At 47.5% G+C, this 20,094-nt stretch overlaps 1 protein-coding gene across 1 annotated transcript in view; it reads right to left on the minus strand.

Moving 5' to 3' along the window:
- Positions 1–20,094, minus strand: part of ITGA9 (integrin subunit alpha 9) — a gene marked incomplete at both ends in the record, with an annotated part of 284,025 nt that overhangs the window by 241,475 nt on the left and 22,456 nt on the right. The window contains 2 exons of the mRNA XM_084248287.1: positions 464–593; positions 7,617–7,684. Of these exons, the coding sequence (XP_084104413.1) occupies positions 464–593; positions 7,617–7,684 (198 nt within the window). The remainder of the gene's footprint in view (positions 1–463; positions 594–7,616; positions 7,685–20,094) is intronic.

The following is a 20,094-nucleotide window of genomic DNA, read 5'->3' on the forward strand; positions in this document are numbered from 1 at the left end:
GGTTTCCTCTCTACCTCCTGTGTATGGGGCTCAATGTGAAAGAGCCCTAGTTAAAAGCATAGCCAATAGGGCCTCCCCTGGTGGTGCAGCAGTTGAGCGCTGGACTGCGAAGCTGCCTGCAGCCTCTGCAGCGACAGTTCAATCCCCGGCCACTGGTGAGGGTCTCATGGCTCGCAGACCTCTTTGCCCGCTGCTCCCCTCAGCAGTGTACTTCATTCCTTCTGCCTGTTCTGCTCCCCACTCTGGCTCTGGTGAATTCTCTCACCCTCCCGCGCTTCTGACTGTACCCAGTGCTTGTATAAATAAATAAATAAATCTTAAAAAAAAAAAAAAAAAGGATAGCCAATAAACAGATTAAAGGCCAACAAACTGGTTTTTCTACCAGTAATGCAGTAATTCACAAGCATACCAGTAGTCACTCCCATGTCCCCTTTCTTACCTGTCACCTCCCTGAGCTACTCACCCAGGTAAGTGTATCGCCTGTTCATGATCATCTCATCATTCAGTTTGAAATAGGTGTTGTCTGTAAGGTTCAGCACTTTCACAGTCCCAGCCCAATAAAATGACCCTGGAGCACCCATCACCACCAGCTCCTACCAAAGAGAAAACAAAGGTAAACAGAGAAGGAAGCTGAAGATGGGGGTGGGCAGTGGATTGAGAACCACAGTCACAAACAAGAACTTAGAACTAAACTCAAGCTGCCTTTCTTCAGTTGAGCAATAAAAAAGTCTTCAGCAGCTTCCCAGGGCTAAAGACACAGAACAAGGCGGCAGAATGGGAAACACACCAGCTCCCTATCCTATCCACAGCTGAGGCTGCACCTATTTCCTCACCTGTACCCCAGGATCAAGCAAAGAAATGGAAAATATTTGACATGGGCTAAGTCAGACAATTCCAGGGACAATTCCAGGTCATGAATAGACACCCTCACCTTAGCAGCCTGACCTCCAGCCCCTCATCCAGCAACTGCACTTGACCCATGCTGAGCAAGAGATAAACAGTCACCAGAATTTACTTTGCCACAATGGTACAAAGTTGGACCACTGGAAGGAAGCCCCTTCAGTTCTCACTCCAGGCTGTCTTCTCAGGGGTGGTTCTAAAGCTTGGTTTTCTGGCCACTATGACCGACAAGTTAAAAAAAGAAAACATTGCAATAGTATGTACAATATGATCGTGTTTTATGAAAGAAAAAAGTATATACAGACAAATGAAGACTAGAAGGCTAAGCTGCAAAATGTTTATGGTTTTTTCTACTGGGTGCTGAAATGATGGGAATTTTTTGTCTCTTTTATCCCTGAAGTATATTTTCTTTAAGTTTCTTTAAAAGCAAAATGTGTTCCTGTGATGAAGCTGTTGAAGCACAAAATAAAGCACACACTGTGTGAAGCAATGAGGGCAGGGAAGGCCCTGAAGACAGCATATGCCCCAGGCTAAGCCTTCCAGTGCATCCCTCCAGCAGGAACCCCTTCTTTTCTGAAGTACCTACACTGCAATAAGAATAAAAAATTTTCTAACAAAATCATTCATTTTCACTCCATGTTTATTAAGCATCTCCTACTATATATGAAAACTTATACTGGACACATACAACAAATGAAGTCCCTGAGAATGACATCCCCAGGGCAAGTGAACATGAAGATGTACAAAATATTTTAGGGAAAAATTCTATCCAAATACGTTAAAATGAAGACAATTTCTAGGGCCTCCCCTGGTGGGGCAGCAGTTGAGCACTGGGCTGCGAAGCTGCCCGCAGCCTCTGCAGCACCAGTTCGATCCCCGGCCACCGGCGAGGGTCCCACATGGCGCAACAGACCTCTCCTGCCCCGCCCACTGCTCCCCTCAACAGTGTATTTCAGTCAGTCTGCCTGTTCTGTTCCCCACTCTGGCTCTGGTGAATTCTCTCACCCTCCCACGCTTCTGACTGTACCCAGTGCTTATATAAATAAATAAATAAATCTTTTTTTAAAAAATAAAATAAAATGAAGACAATTTCTAGAGGAAATCTCTCAGGTGTACACAAAACCCCAAAACTCACCTGGACTCACACAGGCAACAGACACTGTGCAGGTCGCACCTACTGTTGCTGCAACACACCTGCCTGGGCCTTTAGGGTCCATATATACTGCAATATTGCAGAAGCAGAGGCCAGGCTGACCTCCTTCTGTAGAGCTGGCCTCAAAACTTCAGAAGCTACTGGTTCCCAACAAGTCCAGAAAGTTAGATCCTACCACAAAGATTCTGAGTTTTTGAAGACAATTCATAAAGTCACACTGAATTCCCAGGGAACAAATGTCTGAAAAGGCCAGAAGCTTCTGAAAAGAATGTCAGAAAGGAGGCGGGAGAGCCAGTGTGTGACAGCATCAGGATGGTGCCTTGCACCACACATATTCTGCGGTCAGTCTGGGAAAGAACCTTAACAAGCAGTAGGGTATCAGCAAGATGAAGAGAAACCTTCCGATTCCTGCTAAAATGGTTTGCTTTTGATAACTCAGGAAGGCATGGACCAAGAATAATTGTTGATGGACACCTAAAGTTTCCAAGATCCTATTCAGCTCAAAAGAAGCAGTTGATTACCCACAAGGAGCTCACCGCTATCACTTTCTGCACTCAAGACCCACACTGGGAAAACACAGGCACTGGATGCACTTGTGCATTCACTCATTCACTCACTCTTACACAACATCTGCTCTGTGGGAGGGACTGTGTGCGAGTTCTAGAAGGGGGTGAGAAAGACAAATTTATCAGCTCATCAGAGGAGAGGGACTTTCCTTGGCCTTGAGTTCAGAAAGGAATTTGTAATCAGCATCCAAGTGCAGAAGACAGTGGGGAGCACAATGACGAGTGGCAGGCTCAGCACCTGCCGCACACACATGCAGAGCTCCCTCCACCTGCTTGGAGCATCACCACAGGTCTGTGAGGCCCCTCCAGATCCCAGGCTATGCACACTCTGTGTTCTGATGCTCTAGGCTGGTAAAAGCCTGACATGTCCCTGCATCTCCTCTCAACCATTAGAGCAAGAGGATAAGACAAGTTAACCCTACTCCTTCAAAACCCTGCCTCGGGCTCACATCCGCTCTCCCTTCTGTTCAAACTAGAAAAGCTGATGCCAAGTCTAAGGACCTTGGGATGAGGGGCGGGGCAGGGAGGCTGTGTCTTCCTGGAACTCCCTCATATTTGGCCTTTTCCATTCACCCTTTGCCTTGTCTGCTGGCACTGTTCACAAGTGCCGGGGAAATGTTATCAGCACTCAGCTCCCCACCACCCAGAACAGCCAATGCAAATGTCATGCACATAAATGCAAGCGTCTCTGGAAGTCAGAGGCTACCATCTGCCTGAACTGCGTGTGAGGAATCCATCAGTAAGCAGTGTGGGGCTGTCCCCAAGGAGCATTTATTAGCAGAATCCCCAGAGATAACAGGCTACCCAAGCAAGTCTGCGCACAGCAAGATGGCATAAGCAGAGGGCAGAGAGTCTCAGGGTCTGTAACAGAAGACTCCCCCAGGACCCCCAGGCTTCCATCGTGGTACTGCAATGCTGAGGGGAGGCAGAGAAGGCTGGGCGAATGTCTTTCTTCTCTTGCTTCCAAGAAGGATCCATCACCTCTGTTATCCCAGGCTACTAAAATAAAGTTTCCAGGAAATTCTCCTGTGCCCCCATTGATGGGCTAAAACTCTAGTGGTATCCACAAATCAAACAGCTTTGATAATTCCTGGGTCACCAACCCTCAAGTCAAGCAGGCATTTTGGGCCAAGTACTTCATGGCAATACAGCCATGTCCGGAAGACTACAGATGCTGTCTGTCCAAGCTGCCCTGTGTGGGGACAGCCCAGCCACAGCAGAGGCAGGCCCAAGCAACAACAAGGCCAGCAGGAGGCAGGGGAGGGAGCCATGCTGCCTGACCTTTTCAACCACATTTTCCAGCCCAGCCTCCAATAGCTGAAGTCCCAAAAACAAGGGAGGCAGTAAGTTCAAAGCCCTCCTGCTAAGGGAGGCCAAAAGTCTGGGAACTGAAGCAGAGGCAAAAGCCAGAGTGTCCAGGAGACAGTAGGCCAGGTTGAAGACCGAGCCCTTGCTTTGGCTGTCGCCCCGCTTTGGTCCCGCAAGCTCCCTCAAGTGCTGGACTCCAGAGCCTGGAGTTTCAACAGGCTCAGTGGCTCCTTTGGTCACCAGGAGCCTGCACCATTGCCTGGCTCTCCCCTCCACAGCCCTGTCCTTCCAGTTCCTCTGACCAAGTCCACCCAGCCCCAAAACCCTCACTTCCCTGCCCTTCCAGCTAGCGAGACCTTCATGATGGCCCCCCCAGGAGCACTGTCTCTCCCCTGGTTCTCCACCAACATCTCAGAGTTCTCACTGCCTTGATGAGTCTTTTTCCTCCCACCAAGAAGGCCAGGCTGAGCATGCACAGTCCCCTCAGAGACTTACCAGCAGTGGCCAAATCCAAGTTTCTCATTCAGGCTGGGTTTCTGTCTCTCTATATAAATGTCTCCTGAAAACAATTGACTGTCCTACCCACCACCTCGCACTGGTGTTTCTAAAGCAGACCAAGCAGCTTGCCCCTGGCCCTGATTCTGCCTGAAGTGGCCCCTTTCTACCAGGCCACTATACTTCACCAGAACCCTGGCTCAAAACCTCCTTCCTCAACCTCACGATCCAGCAGCCACCCAACCCACTGATAGGGCTTAATGTTCTGATCCCCACAATCATTTTTATTCCTAAAGCATCACTCCAGCCTGCCCTGTTGCTTTGTGGCTTTACCACATCACATCCTTTTATCTGACCTCTCTCCTGACCCTCCCACTTCCAAACTCCTGGCCCACCACCCCAAATGGCCTCTGGCAGCACGCTCTTCACCGCACGGTCACCTGCCCACATGCTTACAGATGTTTCCCTGAAGCCCACTGAGTCACTAGAGCTAACTGAAAGACAACAGCCATAGAACTCACACAACCTAAATGCTTATGGAGATGGAAGGGAGTGGACCTGGCATGTGGCAGGCTGGCAGTACACTCAGTGGGGCTGGGAAGAACTATCTAGCAGACCCGTATCACATCAGCTGTATGCACAGGGAAACCACGCAGCTTGTTTCTACCCACAACATCTCAAAGATAAATGCCAGATGGATTAAGGACATAATTTTTTTTTCTAATCTACAAAAATAAGGAGAAAATGCAGGTGGACATTCCATAGTCTTGGGATAGAGATGACTTTCCAACAAAAGAAGTCTGCACTCCAGAAAGAAAAAGACTGATACATTTGACCAAACATGAATGTTCAATATGGGTCCAATAAAGACCCCCTAAGCAAGCTCAGCAGATAGGGCTGATGAAAAATATTTGCAGCACATAGAGGTAAGAGGCTAGCATTGAAAATATGTTACTGGATCCTGAAAACCAGGGAAAGCAGCACCACCGCCAAAAAGCACAATCATGGACTAAGAAAAAAAGGAAATGAAAAAAAAAAAAAAAGACAGATGTCCATTATTTGAAAAAATACACTGAACTGCATTAGTAATCAGGTGAGAGGCCACTAAAACAAAATAAACTAGCTTTTTATAAAATGACAAAAATGTTAAGTGTTGCTGAGAGAACAGAGGGGCAGATTTGGCGTCCGTCCAGAGAGAGGTCACCTGGTAAACATTTCAGGACAGCCATTTGCCAGCATGCACCAAAATTCAAATTTTGGGTTGCTTTTTACCCAGCAATTCTTCTACTATGTGTCTCTCTAAAGAAGTGTGCCCTTGGGCACAAAATGCCAGGTGTGGGAACCTCAGAAAATGCCAGTCAGATTGGGCAGGCCCCAGAAAGTGGAGGAAGTCAGTGCAGCAGGAGGCAGCATGGGGGGAGGCCAGCACAGAGGTGGGGCTGGAGAGGCAGGCCCTGGGGGGGCCGCGGGGGGTGTCTGGACTATTACATTATACACACAATGAGAAGACAACAAAAGATTTTGAGCAGAGGACAACAGCACTGCTCTTGTTCCTTAACGCCAGGTGTAGGAACAGTGAGTTGAGGGGTGACAGAGAAGCCAGATACAAGAGGGTGCTGTGGTGAGCCAGAGGCAAGGCAACTGCAGCTTGGATTTGTAGGGTGGGAGTGAAGAGAAAAAGAAGTGCAGGTCTCTGGGACTGGTTCCAGGGCCTGGAGCTGGGACTTGCTGATGGCCAGATATGGAGAGTTAGAACTGGTGATACCATTCCCAGAGACAGTCAAGAAAATGGCAGCAAATGTATTTCCTGGGGCAAGGGCAGGCTGGGAGAGAAACATCTCGCGTGTATTGGTTTGACATAAAGGGTGATAAAGCTTCTGACTTTTCTGACTCGTGTATCTTTCACATTTTGCTTTCTGGATCAGACATTATATTGCCAATTGTCCATTTTCTCTTTGAATTTAAATAGTGGTTTGGGAAATTAAGGTGGGTGCTTCTGCCCCTGATTAGAAGCTTTGGTAACCCGTGGGTGCTACTGGTCTTTCCCCTCCTCAATGTCTTGTCCCTCCCCTGAAGCCGCCTGCTGCCCTGGGGTGAGTGAAGGAGAACTGACATCACAGAGACATGCCCAGGGGCAGATGCAGAGCTGACATGTTCACCTACCACAGGATGGTGGGGGTCAGAGTCAGAAAGATGCTTCAGGTTGGTGTGCAGAAAATGCACGTGGGGCTGAGGATGGATGCAGAGTCAGGTGCTGAAAATGCTCTGAAACCAGACAGAGGTGATGGTGGCCCCACAGTGTAATGCCTGAATAGCCACTGAATCATTGGCTTTGCTTTAAAACAGTTAACATGGTGAAAGTTATATGCATTTCACTGTGATTAAAAAAGAAATAAATAAAATGATGGACGTAAGGAGACCAGTGCCTGGCCAGGGCGATGACAGTGGATTTTCTCTTAGGGTGGTGGTGGCAATTAAGACCGTCTTCTTACTTGGGATGTGTTTTGGTGCTTAAAGAAACAGGAGAGCAGAGGAATTGGAAGTGAAGTAAAAAGCACTTTGTGGAAGTCTGAGCAATGACAGGGGTGACAGTGGCACTCACAGGGCCTGGCACAGAAATCTGCACCTGGCAGATAAAAATATTTGAAAAAGGTCATAAAAATATTTGAAAAAGGAAGGGTACATTGACATGGGTGAGAATCACATGAGAAAACAGTCTCTAAAAAGGTAGCACTAGTCAAAGTTCATGGTCCTGCATAGGCAAAGAAACAATCAAGTCTGTGGTCCTTCAGAAATCAGGGACAGGGATGAAAGAATGATTAGAGTCGTGCCTGAGGTCAAGGGTCTTCCTAGGAGAGAGCAATGGTGCTTGATGGTGAGACCCAGTGACTATTCACTGACCCACAGACACCCCGTTCATCAATTCCTTCCATGGTCTCAACTTAGTTGCCCGTATAAAAATTACCTAAATTGGTGAGCTCCCAGGCCCCAAGGACTCAGCCCATTGCTCTCAGTGGTCTCTGACCAGCTGGTTCCCCCTCACTTTCAAGGACCGTCCCTGGATGTGAGACCCAGGATCTACTGACTCACAACCCAAGTAAGTGGGGCGCTGGAAGATCCATCTCAATGCCTCACTACCAGCAAAGAAGTGAACACCAAAAAGAAAGCAGAACTGCCTCAGAGCCGACACCCACCTCAGTGAAGAAGCCTGCGATCCCAGCCTGGCAGGAGCCGTGTTCCTCTCCATACTTCTTCTTGTACTCTGGAGGGGAAGGAGGAAAGAGAAGCAAACCACAAGCTCGTCAGTGTGTGCCAGTCGTGTGGAGCCGGCAGAGCACCGGCCACTCCCTGGGTGCTACTGCGGGCTGGGCTGGGGATGCCGTCCAGACGTGGGCGCAGAAGGAAAGTCTCAGGAATCCACCAGACCTCAAAAATCCAGGCTCTGGTGCCATGGGGTCAGGAGGCTGCCAAGTGCCCCAGTGGACTTCCTGCGAGCATGCGGGGAACAGGGCGCAGCGGCCACGGTAATTAAGTGGGAGGCTGGTGACAATTATTTCATTTACTTCAGAGAGGATGGAGAGCTCTAGTAGGAAGAAGGAGTTGAAAATATGACCCAGAAATGAAATGATGTGGCCATCGCACTGTGGAGTCCCCTGGAACGAGACCAAGCCTCCCCAAAAGACACTCTATCCAGCTGCAGGCGATAGGCTTTCTACCCTCCAAGCAAATGTGGGTGGCAGAGCCCAGGAGCTGCAGGATGAGGGGGCTCCTCTGGACCTCCCTAGCACTCCAATACACTATCACGGAGGCACGTGGTGACACCCCACACTGACACCTGTCTTCCTTGTGAGGAAGGAAAGGGGCAAGATCTCTCCCTCCAAGAGTGGACAGGCTTTGTCCCCCCACCCTCCGCTCAGTCACCAACACTCTGACCCAGCAAAGGGGCATTCTGTTGCTGCTGCTTTAAGGTGGCAAGGAAAAGCAGTTAACATGTTCCAGGGACTTTACTATCTGCCTCCACTCACACCATTTTGCTGATTGCTATTCCCTGGGAACGCTTGTGGTCATTTGTTAACAAGACTCCTGAGGCTCAGAGTGGTTAAGTGAGTTGCCCAAGGTCACACAGCTAGTAAATGGCAAAGTCAGGATTCTACCCAAGCTGGGACTCACAAATCACCTTCTCACTTCGACAGCCTGGCAAAGTTTTACAAAATGTGTGATTACACAAAGCCCAGGAAGTGACCAGCTATTTGAAATAATTTCATGGATAAAGACAAAGATATGGAGCAACATTCTGCTCAGAGGACTCAAATTAACTATATGAGAAACTGACACTGCTAGGCACTGGGTCATGGGGGGCCCTCAACACCTCCTACCTGTGGGGCACCCAGCAAAATAACCCAGTGACCCCTGTGCCACCCCCGAGCTCTTGGCAAGTCTCTGGCACCAAAAGATTTAATTTTGAAACCCAAAACAAATAATACAAAGGAACAATGAAGCTGTGATTGCAACACAGTGCCACTTCCTGCAGCTCCAGTGTCTACTAGAGGAGAAGCGGGGAAAGGCTCTGGGGAAATATGCAGAGTAGCTCAGTTTCTAACAACACTCACCGCAGAGCCTGGTAACATTTTCCAGTAAGTGCCCATTAACCGACTGCTAAATTACAATGGAATGTCAACCAAGTTACTCTTCTTCCATGTGAGGCTAAGTCAGTTCCTCCCGCCTTGTCCTGTTATTTCAAGGAGAACTCACAGGCCTGCCAGAAAGCAGCCAACTGACGAACAGAACTCTTGTTCTCTGCGGAATCTTGCATCAGGGCTGGGAGTGGAACTTGTTATATTAAATCTGGAAGGCCTGGCTCGAAGCATATCTGCCCACTGACATGGGGGTTTAAACACCCAAAGGAAATAGCTCAAACAAATGAAACATGGAAGGAACATTCAGGCCCCACGGTCTGAACTACAGTGCAGGACAAACCCGTTCTGGTTCATCAGTGTGTGGCAGGGATAGAAATCATGTGGGTCTCTTTCATCTTAAAACAAAAAAATCAATTCAAGGTCTCTTTTATGGCAGGGACTTCAAAAAACAGTAGATGAAAACCTGTTCCTCTCTATCACATCCCCAAACCGTGCTGGTGAGCTCTGCCTGGAGCAGGACACAGGGTTTCTGAGGAACCCGTAGCCACGCTGGGGGCTGGGAGTGCCCCGTTCCTGGTCGGCGGGCCCAGGCCTGCAGATGAGACCCTTCTACTAGCACCTGTGCCTCAGCCAGTACTGAAGCCGCATTCTGAGGCCAAGCCCCAGCTCCTGGAGCTAGAGCTGCCTTATCAGAGGTCAAGGGCCAGAGACACACAGGAAGCAGTATATCCCACTGGCTTCGATGGTTCTAAATCTGCAAGTGCTACCACTGCCTTCTCCGGCTGCTCAAGAGCGAGGGATGAGTGTGGGCTCCTGACTGCTACCATGACTCCCCATTAGAAGAGAGGCAGTGTTGTGACTTCCCAGAAACTTGTGATTAACCCCTTCAACTTGGAATAGGATCTAATCCAAACACTCCCACCCTCCATCCCACCACACACCTCCTGGGAGCAGTTGTGGCAACTCTGGTCTAGGAAGGCCCGGCCCAACTGGTGTTTTCCGATTACCCACAGTCTTACATTCCAAGCCTTCCATAACTTTCCAGAAAGCCACCTCCCCACTCCTCGCCCCCAAATTTCTCTGATTGTGTGGTCTTGCAAGAAAAGGAAAACGAAGCCCTCACTCCATCGCAGAAAGCATTTGCTCCTCAGTCTCTTCAACACACAGATGAGTGCATGCATCTTGGTGCCCAGCACCAGCCCCGTGCCAGGGACCCAATGTGCTACAGAGAGTGAGCTGAGGAGGGCCACAAACTGCTCCATGCTCAGACCCAAAGCCCCAGTGCAAATGGAAGAGGATCATGCAAACTCCTCCTCCACGAAGTACCTCAACTCCCCCAGAGGCACATTCGTCCTCCCGACTTTCCAGCCCTGCTTTCTTTACCCTGTCAGGCCCTATGACATCCTGCCACCAAGCCCAGAGGCCGAAGATGGCGGTGGGTGTGGACAGGTCAAAGACACACAGGATGGATTTTCCAAGACATTCCATGCCTAAGACTGGCAATTTCATCTCCTCTTGGAAAAAATGGATAGAGCATGCAGATGCAGTTCTTCAATCCTGACTGGCCCCCTATGGCCCTTTACAGACTGTCCCCAAAGACCCAAGAGGACCCGCTGAGTCACAGACCCCCACCCTGGGAGATAGGCCCTTGTAGCCACGTGGCATGTCCACATCTGCTTCTCCCTGTACATGGCACCCTGCTTCTGCTGTGACTGGCCTTCCCAGAGCTCCTCAAAGCTATTCCTGATCAACCACATCCTGGGCAAAGCATCTCTGTGCGTGGCTGCCCAAACCCAGCTCAACCTGCACCTTTTCAGAAGAGAAGAAAAAAACACATCGCACTGTGCTGTTCTACTGAATATTTCATGATCCTGATTGAGAAAGGATTTAAAAAAGCACTTTGTGCAATGAACAAGGCCACACAACTAGCACCTCAGGGTGCTACAGTGACCAGGCCTTGGCCATTGGGGATTTCCCAGATGACACTTACCAGACACTAGCACTGGGCCACAGGATCCTTCAGCTCTTTTCACACTTTTAAGGCTGTGTCCTTGAGTTAAGGACTTTAAAGTTGATTCCATATATATTATATATATATAAGGCAAGTTGGGGTTTCTCCCTAACCCACTTATCAAATGTCCACATGCAGGCTTTGCTTTCCAGCAGAAGTGCATGCACAGGGTGGTCTAACATACCCATATCCTAAAACACTTGATTTTGCTTACCTAGACCTAGAAGGCAGGGAAGCTACACAGAGCTATGAGAAAGGAGGTGGCTGTGGAGTCAGGGGTTGCCCAGTGCTTGGCACCCCCAAGAAACCCCAGGTCACACACCTCCTCCATCCAGAGAAGTTCAGGAAGTACAGGATGGAGGGGTCGGGTGGGACCTTGAGCCTCTTGTGTTCCCAGAATTCTTCCTGTACACACGTGAAGGCTATGGGTCCCCGCAGTGGGCAGCTCCTGGGTACATCTGCTTGGCCTCCAAATGCCCTGGGGACTGCAACATGCCAGCTCCCTCCCTCTCCACTGGAGCAAACAGGTAGGGTGAGGTTTGGCATGCCAGTGGCTCACAGATACTGTGACAAACCGAACTTTCAGTTTGGGAGAACTTAACTGGGAAACCAAAGATACGGTTGAATGAGGGGACCCTGGAAATGACTTGGAGGAGCTGGGGATAGATTGGAAAGTTGGGTGCATTTACAGTACTCAGCCTGCATCACACACTTTGCTTCATTAAGTCACATGGCTCCTCCATTCTCAAAATGGTAGTATTTGCCTTGGTTTACTGCTGGTTTACTTCTGGTTTGACAAAACATTGGCTTCCAAACGTTCACTATCCAGGACTCGATGCATGCAGCTTACACCAATGAGTTTTAATTCACTCAAGACTTAAATTAGGTGGGTCCCTTCCTGTACCCATCCCAAAACACTGGTAGAATAAACCCTCCCATGGAAAGATCAAGCTCTACCTATAGCATACAAGTATTCTTCTCCAAAATCTCTATTCCAAAGATTTGAGAAAGTTTTACCTTTCAGAGCTTTTTTTTTTAGATTTATTTATTTATTTATTTATTTATTTATTTATTTATTTATACAAGCACTGGGTACAGTCAGAAGCACGGGAGGGTGAGAGAATTCACCAGAGCCAGAGCAGGGAGCAGAGCAGGCAGAAGGACCGAAGTACACTGCTGAGTGGAGCAGCGGGCGGCAGGAGAGGTCTGCGCGCCATGTGGGACCCTCCTCTGGTGGCCGGGGAACAGCCGGGGATAGAACCAGTGCTGCAGAAGCTGCGGGCAGCTTCGCAACCCAGCGCTCAACAGCTGCGCCACGGGGAGGCCCTTTCAGAGCTATTTTTTAACACATAAATTTTAAAATTATTTTTCCTTAGTTTAAAATTATAGTTCCTTAACTTAGCCATGAAACAAAATAGAGGAAAAAAATTGCCTTCCAGTCTTAAGTTATTTCTGAATTTTCACTCAATTTCTGAGTGAAATCCAATAATTAATATTTAAGCAAAAATTTAGATGACAAAGAATTCAGGCAGGCATATCTCTAGAAAGAAAAAGCACTTAAACATACAAAAATGAAAAGAAGATTAAACTACCATCAATTAGGAAGGATCACTGTCTAGATGGATGAGGGAGGGAAATAAATGCTCTAAACTAGGTTGGAGAGGAAGAGAAAACATTTTATCAAAATAATTGATATTAAGTTGTGGTGAATATTAAGGCAAATTGTATAAAGACAGAAACATAATTAAGAGAAAATCTTTAAAGAGGAAAAGGTCTTTCAAAATGTCTAATAACTTCAGGCCTGTTCCTTCAGTTCACAGATGAGACACTATTGCTCAGAGGAGCAAATGGTTTATTTAAAGTCACACAACTAATTAGCCCAAGTCAATACTAAGAAGCATAGCTCCCAACTTCTAATCTGCTTCTGCCACGGACATGCTTCAAAGAGCACATTTCCAGTCACAACATTCTTATGCTTTAACAAAAATACTTTCCATAGACAGATGAATAAACAAATGTGGTACATACATACAATGGAATACTATGCAGCCTTAAAAAAGAAGAAAAGTCTGACACAGACTACAACATGGATGAAAACTGAGGATATCACATTAAGTGAAATATGGCAGAAGGACACAGAATATTTCATATACCATGTGATTCCATTTATGTGATTTAAGTGGGGAAATTCACTGAGAAAACTGTATGGTGGTTGCCAGGGTCCAGAGTGGAGAAGAATGGGGATTTATTGTTTAGTGGGTATAGTTTAGAGATTTGAGCTGGTGGCTGCACAACAATGTGAATGTATGTAACACCACAGAATGACACCTCAAAATCGTTAAAATGGTAAATTTTATGTCGGATATTTTCACAACATTTTGTGATCTTTAAAACTTGGTACCAAAAGGAAAGCTTGATGGGGCTGTCTGAGCCCTGGAGAGCAACTACCAAGGCCTCTGGGGTGCTGCTTTGGCCCTGGCTGACCCTCCAGTCCCTCTTCCTGTTCTTCCCTTCAAGGTCCCTCTCTGTCTTAACTGGCCATAAGACAGAACTTCATCCATTTTTGCAAAATATGCTGTATTTACTTAAATGAGATAATGTTTATGAAAGCTCTTTGGAAACAAAATCCTATGTAATTGTGGCAATTTTTTATTTAATAAAAATTTATGGGGCTTGTTCTTGAATTTCTAAATGGATCACCTTAGTCTTTTATGGTTTTCTACAAAACAAAACAGAACAAAAACAAAACAAAACCTCAATTGCTTTTCATTTGTAAATGGTTCTTGATTGATTTTTATCCCCTGTGGGGTCCCCAGCTTTCAACATTGGAAAGGGAAAAAAAAAGTCTTCAAGTCTGAATGGGTAATCTATTTCCTTTTCTAGAAATGATCAGTCTTGAGGGATGCAAAAGCAATTAGGGATAAAAGGACAACCACACCATAATCAAGAAAGTGGTCCAGTAATCTTTATAATCAATGGGACAATTTTATTTTCCTTATATTAATAAAATTTATTTTTCAATTTTATTTTTTCACTGAGGTAACCTTGGTTTACAACAATGCAAATGATTAGGGGGTTATGTTCACGCCTCTCAGATATTAGCACTCCCACCAAATGGCCCCGTAGCCCACCACCACAGTCCACTGGGTCCCCTCACCTCTCTATTTCCCACCTCCCCACCCTCCCCATCTGGCAGCCGAGGGTCAGTGGAACAATTTTAAAGCGCAATAAAATTTCATAAATTCCAACCCCAGCAATGCCAAGCTTAAAAACATTTAAACATTAGATGATCTACAAAAAGAGGTGGGATAATTACCAAGCAAATAAATTGTACATATATTCTATAAAGGTATTTAAGAAATGATCATCTTTTCAAGGGCTCTTAAAATCATTTCAGTAACACCCGGCTTTCTTTTCTCATTATCTACTCACTAAAGCAGGATCTGCTAAACACCATCTAAGAACAGTTAAGAATACTATTTTAGTATTTAAAACTTAGTTTGAAAATTCACTTTTAATTAATACTTTTTTTAAGATTTATTTATTTATATAAGAACTGGGGTACAGTCAGAGGCGTGGGAGGGTGAGAGAATTCACCAGAGACAGAGCAGGGAGCAGAACAGGCAGATGGACCCAAGACACTGCCGAGGGGAGCAGCGGGTGAGGCAGGAGAGGTCTGCCATGCCATGTGAGATTCTCCCTGGCCAGCTGGGAATGGAACTGGTGCTGCAGAGGCTGCAGACAGCTTCAGAGCACCGCCCTCAACCCGCTGCGCCACCAGGGAGGCCCAGAAAATTCACATTCTTAAGTGTTCAGTCTGACCTAGGAATTTTTCAGTTCATTCTATACCTTAAATACCTCTAAGCCTGAAAAAATCTCCCTATTTTACAGATGAAGGCACTGAGGCTTAGGGTGTTTGCACAAAGTCAGTCAGTCAGAAAAGAGGAATTTGTCCCATCATAGAAATAAGGGAGCCATAATGCCAGATTCTGAAATTAGGTCTTAAATATAACCCTAATTGCCTCTAATTGGAAGTCTTCATCAGTGTTTTATCTTGAACATGTTTTGTTAATTTAGCCAAGCTTCTCCCAGATTATTCCAGGTTAATGAGATTTTTCCATCATGATCAAAAGCTGGCTTGTTGACAGCCTCACTCCTGCCATGCTCCAGCTCCTTGTCTGAGTGGACTCAAGGGTGCAGGATGAAAGCTCAGCGCTTGATTGTATCACAGACACTGGCTTAAAACTTGGGGAGTCCTAAAATATCACAGCTTGGTTAATGGTAACTCAGGTTTTATAGTGCTTGCTCTTTCACCTACAAATAGTTTCCCCCACATGTCACCCCACCGAACCTCTCATTTTCTCACACATTCTGCTAAAACCAAACAGCATATGGTAGTAACGATGCTGTTCTATCAAATATAAACAAAGTGGTTTGACTTCAGGGTATTATTCTCTGTTAGTTTATTTTACTTCGTGTCCTAAATACATCTTTGTTTCCCATTCCCTCTATACTTCCTGGTTCCCAACAGGATATTCTGATAGCATTTCCCACCCAACCAGAAACAGGAAGCACCTGAAAAGTCATAAGAAAATGTCCTTGTGCCAAACCAAAGGCCAATTTGTTAAGAATTCACAAGTTTGAGGGCCTCCCCAGTGGCACAGCAGTTGAGCGCTGGGCTGCGAAGCTGCCAGCAGCCTCTGCAGCGACGGTTCGATCCCTGGCCACCAGCTAGGGTCCCACAAGGCACACAGACCTCTCCTGCCACGCCCGCTGCTCCCCTCAGCAGTGTACTTCGTCAGTCTGACTGTTCTGCTCCCCGCTCTGGCAAATCCTCTCACCCTCCCACGCTTCTGATTGTACCCAGTGCCTGTATAAATAAATAAATCTTTAAAAAAAAAAAAAAGAAAGAATTCACAAGTTTGAGACTTTGGACAGGTGTCCTTATATTTAGAGACTGTCCTCAATGAATCAAATCTTCCCACATTGTAATGACATGAAGCTGACCCACAATGGAGACCCCTGGAAAGGCCACAATCACAGAACAATGTGTGGTTTCTCTGGGCACTTTCACCTGGGTTTTCTGGCAAACACCTCACAATAAACCTTAGCGGCAGCATCACAGTGTCCCTCCCTGCTGAGGGTCAATGACAGGCTGGAGACCACAGGGTAGGAGTGAGGAAGAGTGGACCTCAACCGAGCCCCCCACATTTTTGCTAGTCTACAGGTAGCACACACTCAGAGGTAGGTCTATCCCATCCTTTCCCTGCACCCACCATATGCCCAACAGTGGACTCCACATCCTCTCTTCCAGGGGCCCCAACAGGCTGCAGTCTATGTGGGTCTCTGTAAAATTAAATCATCCTGTCTTAACACACCTTGAGAGTGGACAGAGCTTGAGACCTCAGGAGAGGGGCCCAGCAGTCCACACTGGCATCTCCCAATTTTTAAAACAACACATTCCCTCTCTTTTCCCCTGTAGATGGGGAACTTCCTAAGAGCTGAAACTAGGTCTCTTGTGTTTTATCTACCAGGCACTTAATAGGATTAAGTGGACAGTATTCCTGGAGACAAATTAGTCACTTCCTTACCTCAGAGGGCATTATCATACAGTATATTAGAAGGTACTGTCCTGAGAACTTACAAGTATCAAGTGCTTCATGCTCTTCACAGCCCCCCAAGGTAAGTTAGGCACACAGAGGTAAAATAACTCATTTGGGTCATACCACTACAAGTGGCATAGCCAGAACTTGATCCCTGGCAGTCTCGGTTGAGTCTGTGTTCTTAGCCATCATGGTCTCCGCCTCTCCACTGGATGGCATGCAAATGATGGAATAAAGGGGAGCAAGCTGCAGCTTATCTCTGACCCTCAATAAAGACAGGAGGACAGGGCCTCCCTGGTGGCACAAAGGGTTAGGCACAGCACTATGAAGCTGTCCACAGCCTCTGCAGCACAAGTTCGATTCCCGCCAGCCAGGGAGCTACCCACATGGCACAGCAGACCTCTCCTGTCTTGCCTGCTGCTCCCCTCAGCAGTGTGTATCAGTAGATCCACTTGTTCTGTTCCCCGCTCTGTCTCTCACCCCCTGCATCTCTGGCTTGCATGCATAAATAAATAAATCTTAAAAAAAAAAAAAAAAAGACATGAGGACAGTCTAGGTGACATCTTAAAGGTCTGTCAAACTCTAAAATACTTCATTGTATTAAATCATGATGTGATCCCTCCCTGGAACAGAGCTTTTTTCCACTTAAGAAAAATAACAGTTGGGCCTCCCCAGTGGCACAGCGGTTGTGCCCTGGGCTACGAAGCTGCCAGCAGCCTCTGCAGCACCGGTTTGATCCCCGGCCGCCGGGTGAGGGTCCCACATGTTGTGCTTACCTCTCCTGCCACCCACTGCTCCCCTCAGCAGTGTACTTCATCAGTCTACCTGTTCCGCTCTCCGCTCTGGCTCTGCTGAATTCTCTCACCCTCCCGCACTTCTGACTGTACCCAGTGCTTATATAAATCAATCAATCAATCAATCTTTTAAAAACAAAAAAAGAAAAAGAAAAATAACAATTGCTGTTAAGGTGAAAGTAGATCTAGTTCAGACCAGACACAGAGAAGTGGAACTCACCAAAGCCAACAGAACACAGACAAGGGATCTCTAACTATGGCCAGCATCCCCCACCCAGCCAGTTCAGTCTTCTAGAAAAATCTTAGCATCTGTCCCTTCCCCCTTATGGGACCAAGAACTACAAAAACTTTCTGTGTAGGTCCCCATTGTTCTAAGGGGCTCCACTTATGTCTGACATGTCCCACCCCTTACTCCACCCTGTGCCAATGAATTAGTGAGGACATAAAAGTGCTTGTACCCATGAGGAAGGAGCTTGGGGCAGTGGCACCATTTGGGTACTCCGTTCGGTCATCATTAAGTCAAGAAATAATCACAGAAAAGAGCAATCTTGGAGGCTGCATCCATCCCACAGCCAGTGTTATGTGAGGAATCTGGGTTCCTGAGATGGGTCCAGCATCAGTCAGCTATCACTGAACAACACCCAGAAAGTCTCCATGGCAAACAAGAGCAAGCATTAATTTCTCAGACCTCCCAGATGGGCTGGGGTTTGGCTGATCTAACTGGGCTATGGCTGCAGGTTCAGTTCAAGCCTGTTCCACACATCTCTTCTGGAACCAGAAGCCACAAGGGACATGTTCTGTGGTCATGTTTGAAGCATCCCGAGGGGACAATGAAAATACCCTCTCTCCTAAGCCTGAGCCAGAGCTCACTCTACTGTGAGTGAGGGATATGAACCCAAGCAGACCTGAACCCAGCCTGTCACATGGCACCGCTGCTGCTCTCCCTACCATACACAGATGTCCACATGCTGCCAAGCACCATGCCAGAACAGCCCGCGGGGCAGGGGCAGGGGCAGGCAAGGAGGGCTTCCTTTTGAGAGCAGCGACATCCAAAAGTCCATGTTCCCTCTGTCTCCTGATTAAACCTTTGGGATAATTCAAACAGTCATCCTCTCTTGTGAGCGTTGCCAGCTAGCTTTCTTGTAATCCTTAGGTATGTATGTGTGTACACATACATGCATGCATTGCATTGGCTCGCAACACTGTATATGACTAGTTCTCATTTAAACAGAAACCACCACTAACCACAAGGGCACAAAATGGTTGGCCGAGGTCAGCCAGACACAAAATTCAAAACCCAGCCCTACCATCTACTGTATGAGTGACCTTTGGCAATTAAACTGAGCCCTAACTGCTCGCTGTCACAGAAGAGCGGCTCGGTAGGCCACCCAGGGGGCCCATTCCTCTCTCCACGGCTGTTAGAACTTCCGAGGCTCGGCGCCACTGCCACTTGCCAGTACCTACATCTTTCTGCTTGGGAGCGTCCCTGCCCACCTATGTGGCAGGACAGAAGGTCAAGTGTATTAAGATCCAGTTCACACCCCTCAGGCAAGAAAATTCTGAGGGGTGTGTTCTCAGCTGACCCCAGGGCTCCCCTGAGATTGGACCCCGCCATGGCCTCGTGGTAACTTGCCATGTCCTTCCTCGCCTTCCTACTCCCCTGCTGGTGTCTCCTGAATAAGTTCCAAAATCAACTACTTGCATTCAAACCCAAGTGAAGAAAATACCTATTTTTCTGGGGCCTTGTGAAGATTCAGTGAGAATGCAGGTCCTCACACCAAAACCAGACCACGCAATGGATTAATTACAGATGAGTGAAGGTGTGAGCCAGGGAGGTGGGAGGTCCACGCAGACGGCCTCTCAGGCGCCCCCTTCACAGCGCTGTCCTGCTGCTTTCTGATGCCGACAGTCGCATGTCCCTGTTTGACAACATGTCTCCTGGGAAAACCCAAGCGTGGTACACTGCTTCACTGGGCTGGGTTCAGCCCTCACTGCCTCACCCCCTAGTGTTCCTCTCACTTCTCCCCAGTCTGACCGCTCCCCAAGGACAGGCTCCAGGGTCTTTTCCCTTCTCTGCCTGGGGAAAAGGGAGCAATTAGCAGGCAGTCAGAACACATTCTTCACCCATTATTTGTGAGTTTTACATTTCCTATCCCTCCTTCCCAGCTGATTACATTATCCCCTTTTTCCAGCTTTCCCTCTGGCTTTGGCAATCTGCACACACAAGGCTAGAGTTCCACCTCCACACATGGCCCAACCAGACCAGAGAGAGGGGTCTGGGGTGGGGAGACCTGCTGTCTTAGGAGAGGGGGGTTTATGCCTTCTGTGGGCCCGGCTGGTTCTCCTTGGGACGATTTCACAGAACACCCCAAGCCTTCTGAGTCCCCTTGAAGCAATTCCATGAGACAGAAAAATGCAGATGTCCAGACAGCCATTTCTCCTTGGTGGCCATAAAATTTGAAACCCAAGAAAACCCCAGGAAGGCCCAAAGGAAATGTGGACAAAGGCTCCTGTAGGCCCTGTCTAAACAAACAAACTGAGGGAGGGAGATTAAAATATAAATAGCACAGCACTTAGAGAGTAAACAGGTTCTAGCTCACTGGACACAGGCTAAGAACCCAGAGTGT

This window comes from Talpa europaea (assembly GCF_964194135.1).
Source record: "Talpa europaea genome assembly, chromosome: 11".
In the NCBI taxonomy this organism is placed as follows: domain Eukaryota; kingdom Metazoa; phylum Chordata; class Mammalia; order Eulipotyphla; family Talpidae; genus Talpa; species Talpa europaea.